Consider the following 18,766-nt stretch of genomic DNA (forward strand, 5'->3'; position numbering starts at 1 on the left):
GCTTGGGCTTGGGCTTGGGGGGATGCCCTGCTGTCATGTCACACCTCGACAGACTTGGTGCTGTGATTACTTGCTGGGTGACCCAGGGTTGGTGGCTGCACCTCTCTGGGCCTCCTTTCCTCATCTGTAAGTCAGGGATGGTGATAACGATAAGTTCCTCATTGCAAGGACTTCGGGAAACAGGGACAGGGCTCGGGTTGGGTGCACTTCTGAGAGCCGTCATGGCCACAGTTGTGCTCATGTCTGTGGTACCATCTGTGTTAAAGTATGCCCGACGCCTGGTTCCTGGTGCGCCCTGGGGACTTAGAATCCAAGGGGGTGTTATCTGAGTTGACACTCAGGATGAGAAGGGAGGGACAGGCAGAGGGAAGGGCAAAGCTAACTGCTAGAGGGTGACATCTGCCGGGTGTGCAGTGGCACGCAGATAATTTGGTGTTTCTGAAAGTAAATCTGGAAATGGAGCTGCGAGGGTGATGAGGGTGCGTGCTGGACCAGGGTCTGTTAGCGCTCATTTTGGTAGAAGCAGGCTGATGCGTGGGCAATTCTGGGTCTCTCCACAAGATGGCGCTGGTGGTTATTCTCTGTTTCTCTTTTCTAAGTTGGATTTGACGAGTCCTGTGGTTTGGGTTGCTTTTTGGAAGCTCCATCATTTGTCTGATAAGGACCCACATGCTGTCTGGGAACTTGGGGAAACAGATTCAACCCCCAAATTTCTAATAGCCATGCTCATATCCTAGAAGGGCTGCAGGGGGCTGAGGGCCTTAGACTCGGTCCTGGGGGCAGTGGGGAGTCACAGAGGGTTCTAGGTACAGAAGGGACAGGCTGGCTTTGGTGTTTAGGAAGACCTTCCCAGGCTTCCATGTTGAGGCTGAGCCAGAGGGGGAGACTGAGCCTGGGGTTGGATGGGGCAGGGGGCAGGGCGGGGGGAGAGAGGACAGGAGACACTCAGGCCTGTAGCTGTGGGGGGAGGGAGGCATCCTGCAGACGAGGGACAGTCCTGCGGATGAGGACCTCGGAGGCGGAACCTGGGGACTTGAGGAGACACTGAGGCCAGTGTGGGACCTGGGAGGGTGAAGGACCTAGGGGATTCGAGAGCAAGGCATCTAAGAGGCTGCAGGAGCCCTGATCTGGGACTAAGGGGAGTCTAGGGCTGGGGACAGAAAAGGGGAGCAGGCTGTGGAGGTGGGTGAGACAGACGGAAGTGGGGATGCACGAGAGGGAGGGGGTTTGAACCCCAGATTTCAGGGAGTGTGTGGAGGGTCAGGAGGTGGAAGAGGAGGAGGATCAGTTGCAGGCAGTAGCTCAGAAGTCAGGGGAGGAGAAGAGTTCCCACTGTAGCTCAGAAGGTTAAGAACCCAACTAGTATCCATGAGGATGCAGGTTCAATCTCTGGCCTCACTCAGTGGGTTAGGAATCCCAAGTTGCTGTAGCTGTGGTGTAGGCTGGCAGCTGTAGCTCTGATTCAACCCTTAGCCTAGGAACCTCCATATGCTACAGGTGTGGCCCTAAAAAGACCAAAAAAAAAAAAAAAAAGAATTCAGGGGAGAGATTTTTGTTCAGGAAGCTGGAATTGGGCGTGTTGAGGACAGACATGGAGCTGTCGATTGGGTGGAATTTTAGAGACAAAGAGCCGAAGACATCATTTGAGAGGGATTTGCAGGCAGATGGTGGGGACAGAACTGTCCTGTGAGAAGCCCAGGGCAGCTTCACCCCCTGGAGGAGCAGAGAGAAGAGCCTCAAGGAGAAGCTGGGGAGTCCCAGCTTACGGAGCCCCACTGCCCCAAGGAATCACACAAAGATGCTGCCTCGCACACAGAGAGGACGTTTCCTGCCTCGGCAAAGATACACAGTGAGGGACCCAGAATGAAGATGCTTTTGGTCCCACCGGAGGCACCTCTTGGGGGTTGCCTGAAGCCCCCCGAACCCGGGGCCTTGGAACAAGTTCTCCTCTCTCCCTAAGAGACACAGGCTGGCAATGCTTCCCACCCCAGAAGACGCACCAGAGCCTCTAGGCTGGGTCCGAGTGACCCAAAGCTCAGGCACATCTGAAAACAAAGGAACCAGGGATTTCCCATTGCGGCTCAGCGGGTTAAGAACCCACCTAGTATCCATGATGATGTGGCTTCCATCCCTGGCCTCGCTCAGTGGGTTAAGGATCTGGTGTTGTCATGAGCTGTGGTGTAGGTCACAGAAGCAGCTCGGATCTGGCGTTGCTGTGGCTGTGGTGTGGGCTGGCAGATACAGTTCCGATTCGACCCCTAGCCTGGGAACCTCCATATGCCCCAGGTGGGCCCTAAAAAGAAAAAAAGAGGAAGAGAAAGGAAAAAAAAGAAAGAAAGGAATTAGGACCAGCCTGACAGCCTGGGGAGCCAGGACTCCCACTGGAACCAGGAAAATGATTGGGGGACGGGGACTGAGAGGCCCTCCTCAGGGAGACAGGGTGGGGTCAGCCAGCAGGGACTGGGCAGGCCTGGCCCCCTGGGCCCTCTCTGGACGGAGGAGTGCCGTGAAGGCAATGGCTGGGCTCTCATATTCTTAAGACACTCAGACAGTCATCCTCCCAGGAAGATCCTGGGCTGCTCCCTGCTCCGTCCTGGGTGCTGGGCTGGCCCTGTGCCCATCGACCATACTGCCATGACACAGACTGGAGAGCTGGGAGGGCCTCGCAGATGCCAAGGGCGGTCAGGCGCGTGCCAGGCCCGGCAAAGGCTTTCAGCTGTCTCTTCTCTTTGGTCTTCCCACGATCCCTAGCGAAAGGGTTGGCTTTTTGGCCCCAGGGCTCCTGTTGCACTGGGAATAAAATCCCTCTTCTCTGTGGGCTGCCAGGCCTCCCCAGCTGGCCCCAGCCCTGGTCCCACTGACTGCTCCAAGCTCATGCCATTCCGGCCGCATCAGTGGCCTCTCTTGCCCTCTAACCCGTCATGCTTATTCTTGCCCCAAGGCCTTTGCCTATGCTGTGCTCTCTGCCCGCCGTGCCCTCATGGGAGCTCTGTGCTTGGCCGGCCTCACCCTTCAACTCTCAGCTCAAGAGTCACTTCTTGATTTGGGGGTAGGGGGCCTCCCTGATCACCCACAGAACACCTGCTGCCCCCAACCTGCATTCTTTTTTTTTTTTTTTTTTTTTGTCTTTTGTGTGTGTGTTTGTGTATGTTCAGGGCCGCACCTGAGGCATATGGAGGTTCCCAGGCTAGGGGTCGATCCGAGCTGTCGCTGCTGGCCTATGCCACAGCTCACAGCAACGCTGAATCCTTAACCCACTGATTGAGGCCAGGAATCAAACCTGTGTCCTCATGAATGCTAGTCGGGTTTGTTAACTGCTGAGCCATGATGGAAACTCCCTGCATTATTTTCTTTATAGATTTTGCCACAATCTGGATGTTATCTCATTCATTTATTTGTTTACTTGCTTAGGTTTCCCCTCCGCACATGAGAATGTGAGCTTCCTGAGAGCCAGCATCTCATCTGTCTTGTTTGGGGACTTATCCCTAGAGCCTAGAAGGGTGCCAGGTACACAGTGAATGCTCCATAGGACAATGAATGAATAAAGCCCCATTTTACTGATGAGAAAACTGAGGCCCAGAGAGGTACAGGGAGCTGCCCAGGACCACATAGCTCCAAAGATTTAAAAGTGTTGATTGGAGTTCCTGTTGTGGCTCAGTGGTAATGAACCCAACTGGTATCCATGAGGACATGGGTTCGATCCCTGCCCTCACTCAGTGGGTTAAGGATCCTACGTTGCTGTGGCTGTGGTGTAGGCCAGCAGCTGCAGCTCTAATTCAACCCCTACCCTGGGAACTTCTATTGGTGGGTATGGCCCTAAAAAGACCAAAAAAAAAAAAGTGTTTATTGAGAACTTGCTATATGCCAGGCACCACAGTGTGGGGAGCACCACATGGCTCAGCAGTTGCACTCTTGGGCCCCAGAGCCAGATCTGCCCAGGGTTCAGGACTCCGCTGCCACTTCCTGGCTGAGTCACCTTGGGCAGGTGACTTCACTTCTCTGAGCCTCCGTGTTCCCTGCCTGAAGTATGGGAATCTTAATGGAGATAAGGACTGGATACGTTAATGCATTCAGAGCAGCACTTGGCACCTGAAGCATCTGATAAGCGTATGGCTATTATTATTACTGAAAAGAACTTCCGAGTGTTATTTCTAGAGGTGAGTGCTAGGTGGATGCTCCTTCAATAGATGAGGAGGCTGAGGCTCAAAGAGAGGATGCCACCTGCCCAGGGTCCCAGGCAAGTACCTAAAACACATGATTTTCAGTGAGGACGGCGAATTTCCAAATGTAGATTCTCAGCCTTCAGGGGCCACTTTGACCTTGACGCTGGATCCTTTGAGCGGGTTCTGGTCTTGGGACGGAGTTCCCAGGGCCAGAGAGTCCGGAACAGCAGAAAGAAACAAGGCCGTAGGAAATGCCAAAAAGCAGGGAGGAGAGCTGTCAAGAGGGCAAAGGTCAAGGGTCATTCCAAGAAGCTCTGGGAAAGTTAGCAGAAGGAAGAGGTCCAAGAAAACAGGGCGCAGGGTGATGAAGGAGACTCAGAAGCGCAGCGTCATTGGGAGGAGAACGTGTCCTAAGTGCCAGGAATGCAGGCAGGGAGGGTGGCAGCTGGCCCAGCCACGCCCCTTCCCAGCTGGAACCCTTGGGGGGCTGGACACCTGGTTGTCCTTGCCGCAGGGGACGGACAGGAAACTGGGCCCGGGCATGGCAGACTCAGGCGTGCTCCGTGAGCCCTGGGGGGGCAGGGCGGAGCTGGCCCGGGGCCCAGATCCGGCTGTGGAGAGGACAGATCTGGCAGTGGCCCCAGCATGGTGTCTCTTGCAGGTGGCCAGCCTGTGTCATGCTGCTCCGGACCCAAGGTGGCAGCTCTCACTGTGGGGACCGTGCTGCTCCTGACAGGCATTGGGGCAGCGTCCTGGGCCATTGGTGAGCGTGGACGGACCCCTGCGCCTCCACCTTCCCCTGCCCCCTGCGGCCCCCAGCCTGCCTGCCCTCACCTCTGCCTTCTCTGCAGTGACCGTTCTACTCAGGAGTGATCAGGAGCCGCTGTATCCAGGTGAGCAGAGCAGTCTGGCTCCCTCTCTGAGCCCTGGAGGAAACCCGTACCTGGTGGGAACCCAAGGAAGAGATTTTCTTTGCTTTTCTTTTGATGGCCACACCTGCGGTTTCTCGGCCAGGGGGTCCAATCAGAGCTGCAGCTGCCAGCCTCTGCCACAGCCATGGCAACACCATATTCAAGCTGCATCTGCGACCTGTACTGCAGCTTATGGCGACACTGGATCCTTAACCCACTGAGACAGGCCAGGGATGGAACCTGCATCCTCACAGAGACAATGTCAGGTCCTTAACCCACTGAGCCACAACTGGAACTCCTCAATGAAGGGATTTTTTTGAATGAATGTAAGAATGCCTGCAGGAATGCTGGGGGTGCTCATGCACTGATGTTGAGGGCCTGCCCTGGACAGGTGGTGCTGTAAGCGCTTAATCTGTCTAACCCCGTGTTTTTCAGACTCTGTGTTATCCATTAGGGCATCATGAAATGAATGAGTTGAGAATCACATTTTAAAAAAGTATGAAAAAAAGAATAAAACTAAAAGGTATGAAACAGAATCAATTAAAAAATATCAGGGAATTCTCTGATGGCCTAGCGGGTTAAGGCTTCTGTGTTCTCACCTCTGTGGCTCTGGACGCTGCTGTGTGGTGCAGGTTCAGTCCCTGACCTGGGAAGTTCCATGTGTTTCCAGCGTGGAAAAAGAAAAAAAAAATCAGTGTGCATCTCTCTCAATAAGAAAAATTTTGAAATCTTTTCTTTTGCTTTTATGAAGGTGGGACTCATTCTCTCGATTTGACAGATGGGGAAATTGAGGCTTAGAGCAAGGCTATTGTTCACCTGAGGAAACAGAAGTTCAGGGCTACCTCAGAATGTAAAAATGTGTTTCTTATTGCAGGACGTGGTCAAAATGTGTCTGAGAGGGAGTTCCCGTCGTGGCGCAGTGGTTAACGAATCCGACTAGGAACCATGAGGTTTCGGGTTCGGTTCCTGCCCTTGCTCAGTGGGTTAACGATCCGGCGTTGCCGTGAGCTGTGGTGTAGGCTCGGATCACGCGTTGCTGTGGCTCTGGCGTAGGCCGGTGGCTACAGCTCTGATTCAATCCCTAGCCTGGGAACCTCCATATGCCGCGGGAGCGGCCCAAGAAATAGCAACAACAACAACAAAAGACAAAAGACAAAAAAAAAAAAAAAAAATGTGTCTGGGAGGTGCCTTGTGAATTCAGCCAACCTTTCCAGCTCTGCTTGGAGGTGGCTGTGGTTATTGGCCCCATTTGCAGATGTGGACAGAGCACCAGAAGGACACGCAGCTGGTCATTGATGGGGCGAGGGGTAGCTCTTGGACTTGGCTGGTAGTGATGTGTCTGCAGGCAGGAGGCAAGGAACAGTCACACTAATAAAGAGATGCAGGGAGTTTCCTGGCGGTCTGGTGGTTAGGACTTGGTGCTTTCATCGATGCCACCAGGGTTCAATCCGGTTCTGGGAACTGAGATCCCATGTCAAGCTACTGCACGCTGCAGCCAAAACAAATAAATAGATGCAGATGCTGAGGATGGAATGAATGAGCGAATCTTCCCAAAGGCCCACTGCAAGCAGCTGTTCCATGGCCCAGGGCAGCAGGAAGAAAAACAAAGTTGGGGAGTTCCCGTTGTGGCGCAGCGGGTTAAGAACCCGACACAGTGTCTGTGAGGATGTAGGTTTGATCCTGGCCTCGCTCAGCGGGTTAAGGATCTGGTGTTGCTGTGAGGTGCGGTGTAGGTCATGGATGCCGCTCGGATCTGGCATTGCTGTGGCTGTGGCGTAGGCTGGCCACTACAGCGCTGATCCCACCCCTAGCCTTGGAACCTCTATATGTTGCAGGTGCAGCCCTAAAAAGAAAAAGAAAAAAAGAGAGAAAGAAAAGGGAAATTGGGTGATGGGATGCTTTTTTCACTCCCATGAGCCTCATCTAATTTCATCAAGGACTCGGCTCGCATTAGGAGAAGAAGTGAACATCCAGGCCAGCAAAGTCAACAGCAAGGTCACTTAGAGAGAATTACCTGTGCCAGGCATGGGCCTCTGGGCAGGTGTTAATCCATTAAAGCCTCACCACAGCCCATCTTTTTTTTTTTTTTTTTTTTTTTTTTGCCTTTTTGCCATTTCTTGGGCCACTCCCATGGCACATGGAGGTTCCCAGGCTAGGGGTCTAATCGGAGCTGTAGCCGCCAGCCTACGCCAGAGCCACAGCAACGTGGGATCCGAGCCGCGTCTGCAACCTACACCACAGCTCACGGCAATGCCAGATCCTTAACCCACAGAGCAAGGCCAGGGATCGAACCCGCAACCTCATGGTTCCTAGTCGAATTCGTTAACCACTGTGCCACAACGGGAACTCCTCCACAGGCCATTTTAATGTGGGGAAACGAGGTGTGAAAAGATGAGGTGACTTGCTCCAGGTCGCTGGGATCAGAATCCAGGCAGCTTAGATCCAGCTCTTGTGCTGAACTGCTATATTCTATAGTGTCTCAAGATATAGCCCAGTGAGTGGCCATAGGGACCACCTACACCAGGTCCCAGGTGCAAGCCTCTGCACAAGAGCCCTGTGATGTGGGGCTCTGCTCATCACCCCCATTTTGCAGATGGGGGACACTGAGGCCCAGTGAAGTGAACTGACCTGCCTGAGTCTGTACGTAGAATAGATGGCTGGGCAGGAGGGTGATGTGCCTGCTGGCGGGCCCTCCATGGCTCCCCACTTGCATTGGGCTAAAAATCCCAACTCCTGGGGGCTCCGAGGCTGCTAGGGTGCAGGCCCCTCTCTACTCTCACCTCCTGCTAGCTTCCAGCGCCCCTCAGGCTCCAGTCCATGGGCTGCTCTCATGCCTCCTGGCACCACAACCTTTGCTCAGCCCCTCTTCCCTGCTCACACCCGAGGCAGCACCGTCCCTGCTGGCCAAGCTAAGACTCACACCTGCCCTGCCCTCTCTGAGTATCAGTGGCTTTTTGTGTCTTTTCTTTTCTTTTCTTTTCTTTTTAGGGCTGAGCCAGAGGCATATGGGAGTTCCCAGGCCAGGGGTCAAATCAGAGCTGCAGCTGCCAGCCTACACCACAGCCCCAGCAACTTGGGATCCGAGCCACATCTGCAACCTACACCATAGCTCACGGCAACGCCTGATCCTTAACCCACTGCGTGAGGCCAGGGATCGAACCCACATCCTCATGGATCCTAGCAGGGATCGTTAACCACTGAGCCACAAAAGGAACTCCCCTTTTTGTGTGTTTTCACACAGGCTTTAACTTTTCTGAGCAGGACCTTTCTGTCCCCAGACTCCATGCTCCCCCCACCCATAGCCATCCTGCCGCCCCTGGGGGAAAACTTTACCCCAGGTGAATTTCAGGAGGGCAGCGCATTTTGTTTCCCTACCCCAGACAGTGTCTGGCGCATAGTAGGCGCACAGGAAATCTTGGCTTAATAAATAAGCATGGGGACAAATGGCTGAGCTGAACCAACTTGTCCTGGGCCTCCAGCTGGAAAGGAACCAGGCCATGATTCAGACCTGGCTCTGCCCGACCCTGGTACCTTGCGCTTCCATTATACTTGGGTTTTTCAAAATCTCGGGGAAGTTACAAAACGAACAAACAAAAACAACCCAGAAACGATATTCCCCACCTCACTTTTCTGGGATGTTCACACCTCTAAATAGATCAGGCGATTTGGTAAGCAAACCAGGTGACCCAAAACATACTTTTTGCATTGCTGAAAATAATACAAATGAAAATAAAGAGTTTAAAAGGAGAAAAAAATGGCCCAGAATGTAGCTTTAAAAAAACTTGGAGGGGGCTTTCGCTATTCCCTGCTACCTCCCTCTGCTCCTCCCTCTAAATACATCCATAAAGTGACCATCTTTTCTGAAGCCTTATGCTTTCTGGAAATCACATTTCTGGAGCATCAAGAAGTCATTTAAAAATAAGAATTTGGGAGTTCCCATCGTGGCTCAGTGGAAACGAATCCGACTAGGAACCATGAGGTTGAGGGTTCGATCCCTAGCCTTGCTCAGTGGGTTAAGGATCCAGCGTTGCCGTGAGCTGTGGTGTAGGTCGCAGACGCGGCTCGGATCCCGCGTTTGCTGTGGCTCTGGCGTAGGCCGGTGGCTACAGCTCTGATTGGACCCCTAGCCTGGGAGTCTTCATATGCCACAGAAGCGGCCCTAGAAAAGGCAAAAAGACAAAAAAAAAAAAAAAAAGTCCTGGTTCGGTCTAGTCTTGTCTTCCATGTCCGATCCCCTCCCCCACTCTGCTCCAGCCTCTTCACTGATCCTCAACCCCCCACCCCCACCCCGAGCAACCTTGGGATCCTTGCCCTTGCAGTTCCCTCGGCCTAGTTCTCTGTTCCCTCACCTCCTTCTCACCTCCTTCAGGTGGCTGCACACCACCTTCTCAGGGAAGCGTTCCCTGCCTACCTGTTGGAAAGGGCAACCTCCCCTGCCCCCCACCCCGTGCCAGCCCTCCCCTGCCTCTGTCAAGTTCGATTTCTCTCCCTGGCCACTTCTTCTTTTATGACACACCGTCTATTTCACTCCTCCGTCCCTGTTGTGATCCAGCTCACCTACTGGCTTCAAGCTCCCCAGAGCTGGGGATTTTGTCTGATCTGTTCCCTGCCCAAAATAGAACCTGGCACATGCTGAGTGTTTGCTAAATGTAAATAAATACGCCTAAGGGCTGTGACCTGGCTCAGGCGTGGTCAAGGGTCCTCTGGCCACGTGCGAGGGGCTGAAGGGAGCATCCCTTCCCAACACAATAAGCCCCATGCACGAGGAATGCCCTCTCAGCTCCCTCCAGCCTGGCTGTGTGTCTCCGCCCCACCCCTTCTCCAGCTTGTGATGAGGTGTTTGCTCATGTGGGTGACTTTTTTTTTTTAATTGCTCTCTGTCTCCCCCACCTGCAGACTTTGGCTTGGACTATGGCTGCAGACATAGTCCAGGGCTGTTTTGGTCATCTTTTTGTCCCCAGCATCATTCCACATAGGACTGGCCCTGGAGTTTGTGTCTAGTTAACTCTTGTTGAATGAATGGCTGAATGAATCCTGCATCTCTGCTTGCAGAATTATCGTGCAATTTAGTGTGTATTCAAGGCTCTGAGAGTCCTGATGAAAAAGATAGTTATTCTTTTTTTTTTTTTTTTTTTTTTTTTTTTAAGACCATAGGAAGTCTATTTAAATATTTTGGCAGTGTGGAGTTCCTGTTGTGGCTCAGGGGGTTAAGAACCTGACATAGTATCCGTGAGGATGCAGGTTCAATCCCTGGCCTTGCTCAGTGGGTTAAGTATCCGGGGTTGCCTCAAGTGGTGGCATGGGTCGCAGGCGCGGCTTGGATCTGGCATTGCTGTGGCTGTAGGCTGGCTGCTGCAGCTCCAATTCGACCCCTGGTCTGGGAAATTCCATATGCTGCAGGTGTGGCCCTAAAAAGAAGAAAAAAGAATTGGCAGTGTGTTAGTTTAGTCAGGAGTCTTTTGGCTGCAGAAGACAAAAGGAAAAATGAAGAAACTGGCTAAACAAAAAGGGAAATGAGTAACTGATGTCAGCAGCAATTTTGGAGGTTCTTCCAGCTTGACTCCATCAAGGGCCTTTAAACATCTTATCAGAAATCTCTTAGTTTACCCCATGTTGGCTTATTTTTCCCTCCTGGGGGCACAGATGGGCCCCAGGAGATCCGTTCTCCTGGGAGCTTGCTTTAAACCCTTCCCCTCTTTCCAAATGTTCCGGAAAAGTTCTAGATTTCCAGCTCAGGGGCAACCAGCTTAGGAATCCACGAGGCAGGAGAAAGTCCCCTGGTTCCTGGCCGGGCAGCTGGTCCCAGGGCCCCGGATCTTTGATTGGACTTGACCAGAAGCTGTCACAAATGAGGGGGGCCCCCGGGCACGCTGATCAGGCCTGCAGGGATTCAAGGCTAGACCCCCGAGGAGGGAGACCAGGCGGGGAGGGCTCTGGCGGGTAGGTGACCCAGGCGGTTGTCCTGTCGCCCTGCAGTGCAGGTCGGCCCCGGGGATTCTCGGCTCACCGTGTTTGATGAGACGGAGGGCACGTGGCGCCTGCTGTGCTCCTCGCGCTCCAACGCCAGGGTGGCAGGGCTCAGCTGCGAGGAGATGGGCTTCCTCAGGTACTGGGGTGCCCCTGGGGGCGGGGGGGGGGCCGGGAGGGCGGGGGGCTGCAGGCCTGACCCCTGCCCCGCCCAGGTCACTGACCCACTCAGAGCTGGATGTGCGGACTGCGGGCGCCAACGGCACGTCGGGCTTCTTCTGTGTGGATGAGGGGAGGCTGCCGCAGGCCCGGAGGCTGCTTGAGGTCCTCTCCGTGTGGTGAGGAGGGCGGTGGGCAGGCAGGGCGCACACCGCGGGCCCCAAGGCCTTCCGGGCACCCACAGCCGTGCTCCCCTGGGCCTCTTACCCCTCTTAATTGGCCTCTCTTTGTCTCTCTCTGCGTCTCCATCCCTGCCTCTCTCACAGCGACTGTCCCAGGGGCCATTTCCTGGCAACCACATGCCAAGGTGAGACCCTGTAACTCAGAGCCCTCTTCTGAGACCCCCCCAAGGCAGGGTCATGTCCCCCTAGGTCCCCAAGGATGGGGCTGTGTCTCCTCAGACCCCTGTTCCCGCAGACCCCTGAGGCTAGGGTTGTGTCCCCTCCCTCTCCCCAGAGTGGGCCATGACCTCTCAGAGCCACCTGGGGCAGTGGGTCCAGGCCTCCGCCTGCCCCTGACCACCCGCCTCCCACAGACTGCGGCCATAGGAAGCTGCCCGTGGATCGCATTGTGGGCGGTCAGGACACCAGCCTGGGCCGGTGGCCGTGGCAAGTCAGTCTTCGCTACGACGGAGCACACCTCTGTGGGGGATCCCTGCTCTCCAAAGACTGGGTGCTGACAGCCGCCCACTGCTTCCCCGAGTGAGTACCCCCCACGGCACCAAGGGGGGAGGTAGGGGAGTGGCGAGGTAGGGGAGGTTGTGCCCAGGCAGGCGGCCACCCTCCCCTCCTATCCCTGGTAGGCGGAACCGGGTCCTGTCTCGATGGCGAGTATTCGCCGGTGCTGTGGCCCAGACCTCACCCCACGGCCTGCAGATGGGGGTGCAGGCGGTGATCTACCATGGGGACTATCTCCCCTTTCGAGACCCCAACAGCGAGGAGAACAGCAATGATATCGCCCTGGTCCACCTCTCCAGCTCCCTGGTCCTCACAGGTAACTCAGGGACCGATCCTTGGCCTTGGGGACTCCCGGGGCCAGGACGACAGAGGAGGGGCTGGGGCTTGGGAATCCGTGATGGTGAGGGAAACCATCTCGAGAGGTACAGGCTGGGCATTCATCGGCTGGGAACCATTGGTGCAGCCATTCGGGAAAATCATGCGGCGATTCTTCAAATATTTAAGCACAAGTTATCATTCGGCCCAGCAATCCGCTCCTAGACACACCCCAACGAAATGAAGACCCATAGCCACACAAAAACTAGCACGCAGTGTTCATTGCTGCATTATTTGCAGTAGGAAAAAGATGGAGGGAGTTCCCGTCGTGGCGCAGCGGAAACGAATCCGACTAGGAACCGTGAGGTTGCAGGTTCGATCCCTGGCCTCGCTCAGTGGGTTAAGGATCCAGTGTTGCTGTGAGCTGTGGCCTAGGCCGGCGGCTGTAGCTCTGATTAGACCCCTAGCCTGGGAACTTCCACATGCCGGTGGGTGCAGCCCTAAAAAGACAAAAGACAGAAAAAAGAAAAAAAAAAAAAGATGGAGACACCCCAGATGTCTACCATCTGACACGCGGAATAAACAAAGTGTGTTAGATCCACCCGGTGGAATGGTAACAGGCCATAAAAAGGAATGAAGTGCTGATTCAGGTTACACAGTGGATGACCCTGGGCCACAATGTGCTACAAAAGAAATCGGGCACAGAGCCACACGCTCCATGATTCCGTTTATATGACGTGTCTGGAAGAGGCAAACCTGTAGAGTTAGATGGTTTATTAATGGTTCCCTGGAGGTGGGGCCGGCCTGGGGACATTGAGAGGTCGTAGGTAAAGAAGAGGGCGAAACTGTCCTAAAAATTAGTTGTGGTGGTGGTGGCACGTTCCTACAGCAAGACAGGTGCACGCCTGTACCTAAAACCCCTCTAAAAACCACTGTACACTTTAAGTGGGTGAACATATGTGAATTCTAGTTCAGGAAAGCTGTTACCAAAAAGAAAGAAAGAAAGAAAGAAAAAGGAAAGTATATGAACGAGTCAGGAAGTCCGTGGTTATTCCTTCCACAGTTCTCCAGAGTATTTCCTCGTTCTCAATGAGGAAAAACTCACCTGGGTGCCGATGTATCTTGGACTTCTGCCCAACACATGCCTTTTGGTCAAAGAGCAGGCGGTGGGGCTTCAGCTTTTGGAAAACCACAGCGTAGTAGTAGTGAGTAATAAAAATAATCAAAGGCTACACCAAAAGCAAAAACAAAAAAAGGAGTTCCCGTCGTGGCTCAGCAGAAACGAATCTGACTAGTATCCATGAGGATGCAGGTTCGATTCCTGGCCTCGCTCAGTGGATTAAGGATCCGGCATTGCTGTGAGCCATGGTGTAGGTCGCAGACGCAGCTCGGATCCGGTGTGGCTGTGGCTGTGGTGTAGGCCGGCAGCTGTAGCTTTGATTAGACTCCAGCCTGGGAACTTCCATATGCCGCAGGTGTGGGCCTGAAAAGACTAAATAAATAAATAGATATTAAAAAAATAATAATAGTGATGATGGTGAGCCTTCCGCGGGCAGTGGTATGATAATAATAATGATGAAAAATACAATAATAACGGTGATAGGATGACCACCGACACTTGCACACGCCCCCTGTGTGCAGCTACCGCGCTCAGCCTGTCCCCAGCACGCACGCATTTCGCTGTCACAGCAGCCCCGGGAGAGTGGGTTCTCTAATGATCCTGTTTTCCCCCAAGGGGGAGAGGTGCCAACACAGAGAAGGTAAGTAATGCCCCCAACTGGCAAATGACAAAGATTTGAGCTCAGGCCACCTGACGCTGGAACCCATGCCTGTAAGCCCCCCAGCTGTGCTGCCAGGGGAGTCGGTACCATTTTGTGGTTTGCATTATACTGATTTTTCTGGTTATTTTCTTCTTAATCATCCATGATTCCTGGTTTTCCATTTAAGGGGGTGGTACATGTTTTTCTTTAGAACCAAACAAGGCCAGCTCTGCCACGTTGGGCATGTGGCTTCGCCTCTCCGTGCCTCAGTGTCTCTCATCTTTCTAAGGACGTTTGAAGATGACTGAGATGATGGAAAGGGTTAATCTGAGTCAGGAGCCCAGAGCAATGCCAACACTCAGTTAATATGAACGACCATTGCTATTGTTGTTTATTACTCTTACTAATTACGTGAGCGTTTCCCATCAGCCAGGCATGCTGTGCCCCGCCTCATCGATTTCTCAAGATACACCTCTGGGGGGAGATGGTTATTTTCATTTCCCACCTGGGATCTCTGAGCCCAGGCAGATGAAGTCACCAGCAGGCAGGCAGCAGGCTGGGCTGCCAGGGCCGCTTGTGTGGGTGGGTTGTGCATCATACAAGGATGTCCTGTCTCCGGGACGCCCCTCTTACTGGGAACAGGACAGACTGGCATGTTTATTGGCATTTTCTGACAGGTGGAAGTCAATATCTCAGGACAGGGTGGCTTTTTGATTTCTCACAGAGGCACCCTCTTGGCAGGGGCAGCCCCACAGGCTTGGAAATTGAGCCAACCTGGGTTCAAATTCTGGCTTTGTCATTGGCTCATTCTGAAACTTTGGAGAAGTGACGGGGCCTTATTTCCCTGTCTTTAAACGGGGTAATAATAGCTCCCATCTCCTGGGCTGAGGGGATATTTGGTTGTGGTTTGTTTTCTCCCTCCTTCCTTCCTTCCTTCCTTCCTTTTTCTTTCTTTCTTCCCTCCCTCCCTCCCTCCTTCCTTTCTCTCGCTCTCTTTTTTTTATTTTTAATTTTTTAAAAATTTTTTTATAATTATTATTATTTTTTTGTCTTTTTTGCTATTTCTTGGGCCGCTCCCGCGGCATATGGAGGTTCCCAGGCTAGGGTTCTAATCGGAGCTGTAGCCGCCAGCCTACACCAGAGACACAGCAACGCGGGCTCCGAGCCTCGTCTGCAACCTACACCACAGCTCACGGCAACGCTGGATCCTTAATCCACTGAGCAAGGGCAGGGACCGAACCCACAACCTCATGGTTCCTAGCCCGATTCCTTAACCACTGTGCCACGACGGGAACTCCTCTTTTTTTTTTTTTTTTTTTTTTTTTTAGCTACACCCAAGGTATGTGGAAGTTCCCAGACTAGGGACTGAAGCTGCCCCACCACAGCAACCCAAGCCACTGCAGTGACAATGCCAGATCCTCAACCGGCTGAGCCACCCGGGAACTCTGCTAGGCTGATGGGCTATTAAAGGAACTGCCCCAGGAAGGTACCTAGTACTTTGTGAGCTCTCAGGAGAAGGCAGCTTCGGCTGTGGTTGTTGCAAAAGAACAGAGGAAACGGGCCAGGGGCCCTGGAGGCTGCCGGACGGACGTTTGTGCCAGGTGGGGTGGGCCGGGACTGGCGTGGTCTCTCCCACAGAATACATCCAGCCCGTGTGCCTCCCGGCTGCCGGCCAAGCCCTGGTGGACGGCAAGATCTGCACGGTGACAGGCTGGGGCAACACGCAGTACTACGGTGAGTCCTGTCCTCTGCCTGTGAAGCCACCCTTAGGGAGATTCTGAACCGGGCTGGGGAAGGGCGGTCGGGTGGCTTGAATGCCTCTTGTCCTGAGGGTGTAGGGACACTGAGGAGCCCGGGTGGGCACCAGGAGGGGAGGGAGGTGTGCATGCTCCCCAGCTTCGGCCAGCCTTGCCCACACACCCCCAGGCCAACAGGCTGGGGTGCTCCAGGAGGCCCGAGTCCCCATAATCAGCAATGATGTCTGCAATGGCCCCGACTTCTACGGAAACCAGATCAAGCCCAAGATGTTCTGTGCCGGCTACCCTGAGGGTGGCATTGACGCCTGCCAGGTGAGGGACTGTGTGGGGCAGGCCTGTCCCTGGCCTCTCCAAGGATGGAGACCCAGGGCAGTGGGCGGTTGGGCTCCCTATCTCAGGGCCGGAGGGCTCTCAGCCGATGGCCCTCCAGGGAGGCCTCCAGGCCAACTGTGTCAGCCTCCAGCCTGGCCTTCCTTCCCCCACCAGGGTGACAGTGGTGGCCCCTTCGTGTGTGAGGACAGCATCTCTCGGACGCCACGCTGGCGGCTGTGTGGCATCGTGAGCTGGGGCACCGGCTGTGCCCTGGCCCAAAAGCCAGGCGTCTACACCAAAGTCAGTGACTTCCGGGAGTGGATCTTCCAGGCCATAAAGGTGAAACTTGAGTCCAGATGGGAGCCAGAGGGCAGGAGGGTTTGGGACACCAAGCAAGAAAGGGGGGAGTTCCCACTGTGGCTCAGTGGGTTAAGAACCCAACTAATAGCCATGAAGATGGATATTAGTTTGATCCCCGGTCTCACTCAGTGGGTTAAGGATCCAAAGTTGCTTCCACCTGTGGTGTAGGCTGGCAGTTGCAGCTCCAATTCAACCCCTAGCCTGGGAGCTTCCATATGCCACAAGTGTAGCCCTAAAATAAATCAATAAGGGAGAAAGGGAGGCAGGGTTTTCTGGAAACCTATGCTCCGGCTTGAAAGACAGGTGCATTTCAGAGGGCTCCTGGGAAGGGGAGGTCAGCCATGGGCCTTTAGGGGGGAAGCCTGTCAGACCTCAGAAGCCCGTAGTTGTCTCTCCCCAGACTCACTCCGAAGCCAGCGGCATGGTGACCCAGCTCTGACCTGCGGCTTCTGCTCGCTGCGCTCGCCTCCAGGGCCCAAGCTGATCCAGGTGGCTCCAGCCCCTCATGATGGGGTTCACCCTGGGCCTGGGATAGAACATTTTTCTTCTTGGGCCCAGCCCACAGGTCCAAGGATACCCTCCCTCCAAGGTCCTCTCTTCCACAGTGGCGGGCCCACTCAGCCCTGGCATCACCCGAGCCTCACCCTCCTGACCCCCATGTAAATATTGTTCTGCCATCTGGGGGCCCCTATCTAGTGCCCCTGATGACAGGATGCTCTTTAAATAATAAAGATGGTTTTGATTAACATGGTCTCTGGGTTTGCAAAGGTATAGCGGCAAATGAGGACGTTTTTTGGGGAGGGAAGAGAGCCATTAAGGCCCGGCACACATCAGGCAGGGATTGTGATCCTCCAGTTCCTGTTGGCTTAAGAGAAAAGATCTTAATTGGTTCATTTAATTGGACATGCCCTGACACCTCTGGCTTCAGGTACTGCTGGATCCAGCTGCTCACATATTTTCATCAGAACTGTGCCTCATTTCCTCGCTCACATCTGCTTTTCTCTGTGTCAGTCTCGTTTCAAGCAGGGCGCCCCACAACCAGAGTCAGAGAGGTCCTCCCAACCCACTCACACTCTAGAGTTAGATGCCACAGACCACTTAGCAGCCCCAGTGGAAAAAGGTTGCTTCTTCCCTTCTTGTTGCTTATCTACAGCCAAAAAAAAAAAAGTCCTGGGCCTGGATCTCATTGGACAGATTTGGGTCACGTGCTCATCCCTCATCAAATCTCTATGCACCTGTGCCTGGGGTGGGGCGGAGGTTTGAGCCTCAAGGACTATATGCATTACATTCCTCAAAGGAAAATGAGGTCCTGTTTCCAGAAAAAAAATGCCCAGTGAGAAAAAAAAAAAAAAAAAAAAAAAAAAGACATCCACCATGGATCAATACAGGAAGCAAGGCCCTGCCGGGTGGAGGCAAAAGAGCCAGGCCCTGTGAACATACCTGAGACCCCTACTCCCATCTCTTCATCTGGGCCAGAGCATCTGCAGATCTTGTGGGGACTCTCTTGGCCACCAGGGGGCACCACTGCCCCCCTAAACTACAAGAAGTGAAGGTGTTTCCTGGCTCCTGTGGTCCAGGTGTGGCTGGACACCTGATGCTCCACAGGAAGCCCACCAGGTGCCTGTTTCCCGACTTCCAGTAATGAAAATTATAACGTGTTGTCCATCCACTACAAGCCCCGGAGCAATTTTTTAAAATATAAACAGACACAGGAAGCGCCTTTGACTACTGTACAGACTGTCTGTATAGAAAGTGCTCCAAGCATCCCTCCCTGGACAAGTCCCCTAGGATTTGGGGGTCTCCACCATGGCTTTGTCCATAAGGAACTCCCCAGCTGCATATCTCCACTCAGTCTTACAACCGCCTGCATGGGCTGTGCAGTTCTGCGCTGTGTTGGAGATCTACTTCAAGACTTGACTCGCACATTGTTTTATTAGAAATGAATTGTTATGTGGATGGGACTGTCAAATTTTGCATTATTGTCAGCTGAAAAAAAAAATACAGCACCTGGAGTTCCTGTCATGGCTCAGCGGTTAACGAATCTGACTAGTATCCATGAGGACACAGGTTCAATCCCTGGCCTCACTCAGTGGGTTAAGAACTGGCGTTGCCGTGAGCTGTGGTGTAGGTTGCAGGTGCGGCTTGGATCTGGTGTGGCTGTGGCTGTGTTGCAGGCTGGTAGCTGCAGCTCCGATTCAACCCTTGGGAACCTCCATGTGTCACAAGTGCGGCCCTGTAAAGCAAAAAAAAAAAAAAAAAAAAAAAAAAAAGCCAATAGGGCTCCTATTGTATAGCACAGGGAACTATGTCTGATGTCTTGTGATA

The 18,766-nt window shown here is 53.6% G+C and overlaps 1 protein-coding gene across 3 annotated transcripts in view; it reads left to right on the forward strand.

Annotated features, from left to right (window-relative positions):
• Positions 1 to 17,187, forward strand: part of HPN (hepsin) — a 19,346-nt gene extending 2,159 nt beyond the window's left edge. For all 3 annotated transcript variants that reach the window (XM_021097151.2, XM_084960781.1, XM_084960782.1), the window contains 11 exons: positions 4,825 to 4,926; positions 5,015 to 5,056; positions 11,051 to 11,180; positions 11,257 to 11,379; positions 11,527 to 11,567; positions 11,796 to 11,961; positions 12,063 to 12,253; positions 15,651 to 15,746; positions 15,939 to 16,081; positions 16,256 to 16,420; positions 16,842 to 17,187. In XM_021097151.2, coding sequence (XP_020952810.1) covers positions 4,825 to 4,926; positions 5,015 to 5,056; positions 11,051 to 11,180; positions 11,257 to 11,379; positions 11,527 to 11,567; positions 11,796 to 11,961; positions 12,063 to 12,253; positions 15,651 to 15,746; positions 15,939 to 16,081; positions 16,256 to 16,420; positions 16,842 to 16,880 — 1,238 coding nt within the window. In that variant the 3' untranslated portion in view covers positions 16,881 to 17,187. The remainder of the gene's footprint in view (positions 1 to 4,824; positions 4,927 to 5,014; positions 5,057 to 11,050; positions 11,181 to 11,256; positions 11,380 to 11,526; positions 11,568 to 11,795; positions 11,962 to 12,062; positions 12,254 to 15,650; positions 15,747 to 15,938; positions 16,082 to 16,255; positions 16,421 to 16,841) is intronic.
• Positions 17,188 to 18,766: the final 1,579 nt, after the last annotated feature.

This window comes from Sus scrofa, chromosome 6 (assembly GCF_054392235.1).
Source record: "Sus scrofa isolate SSC_HxYL_T2T_F1_AM1 chromosome 6, Sscrofa_HxYL_maternal_Yorkshire_Landrace_v2.0, whole genome shotgun sequence".
NCBI classification, from domain to species: domain Eukaryota; kingdom Metazoa; phylum Chordata; class Mammalia; order Artiodactyla; family Suidae; genus Sus; species Sus scrofa.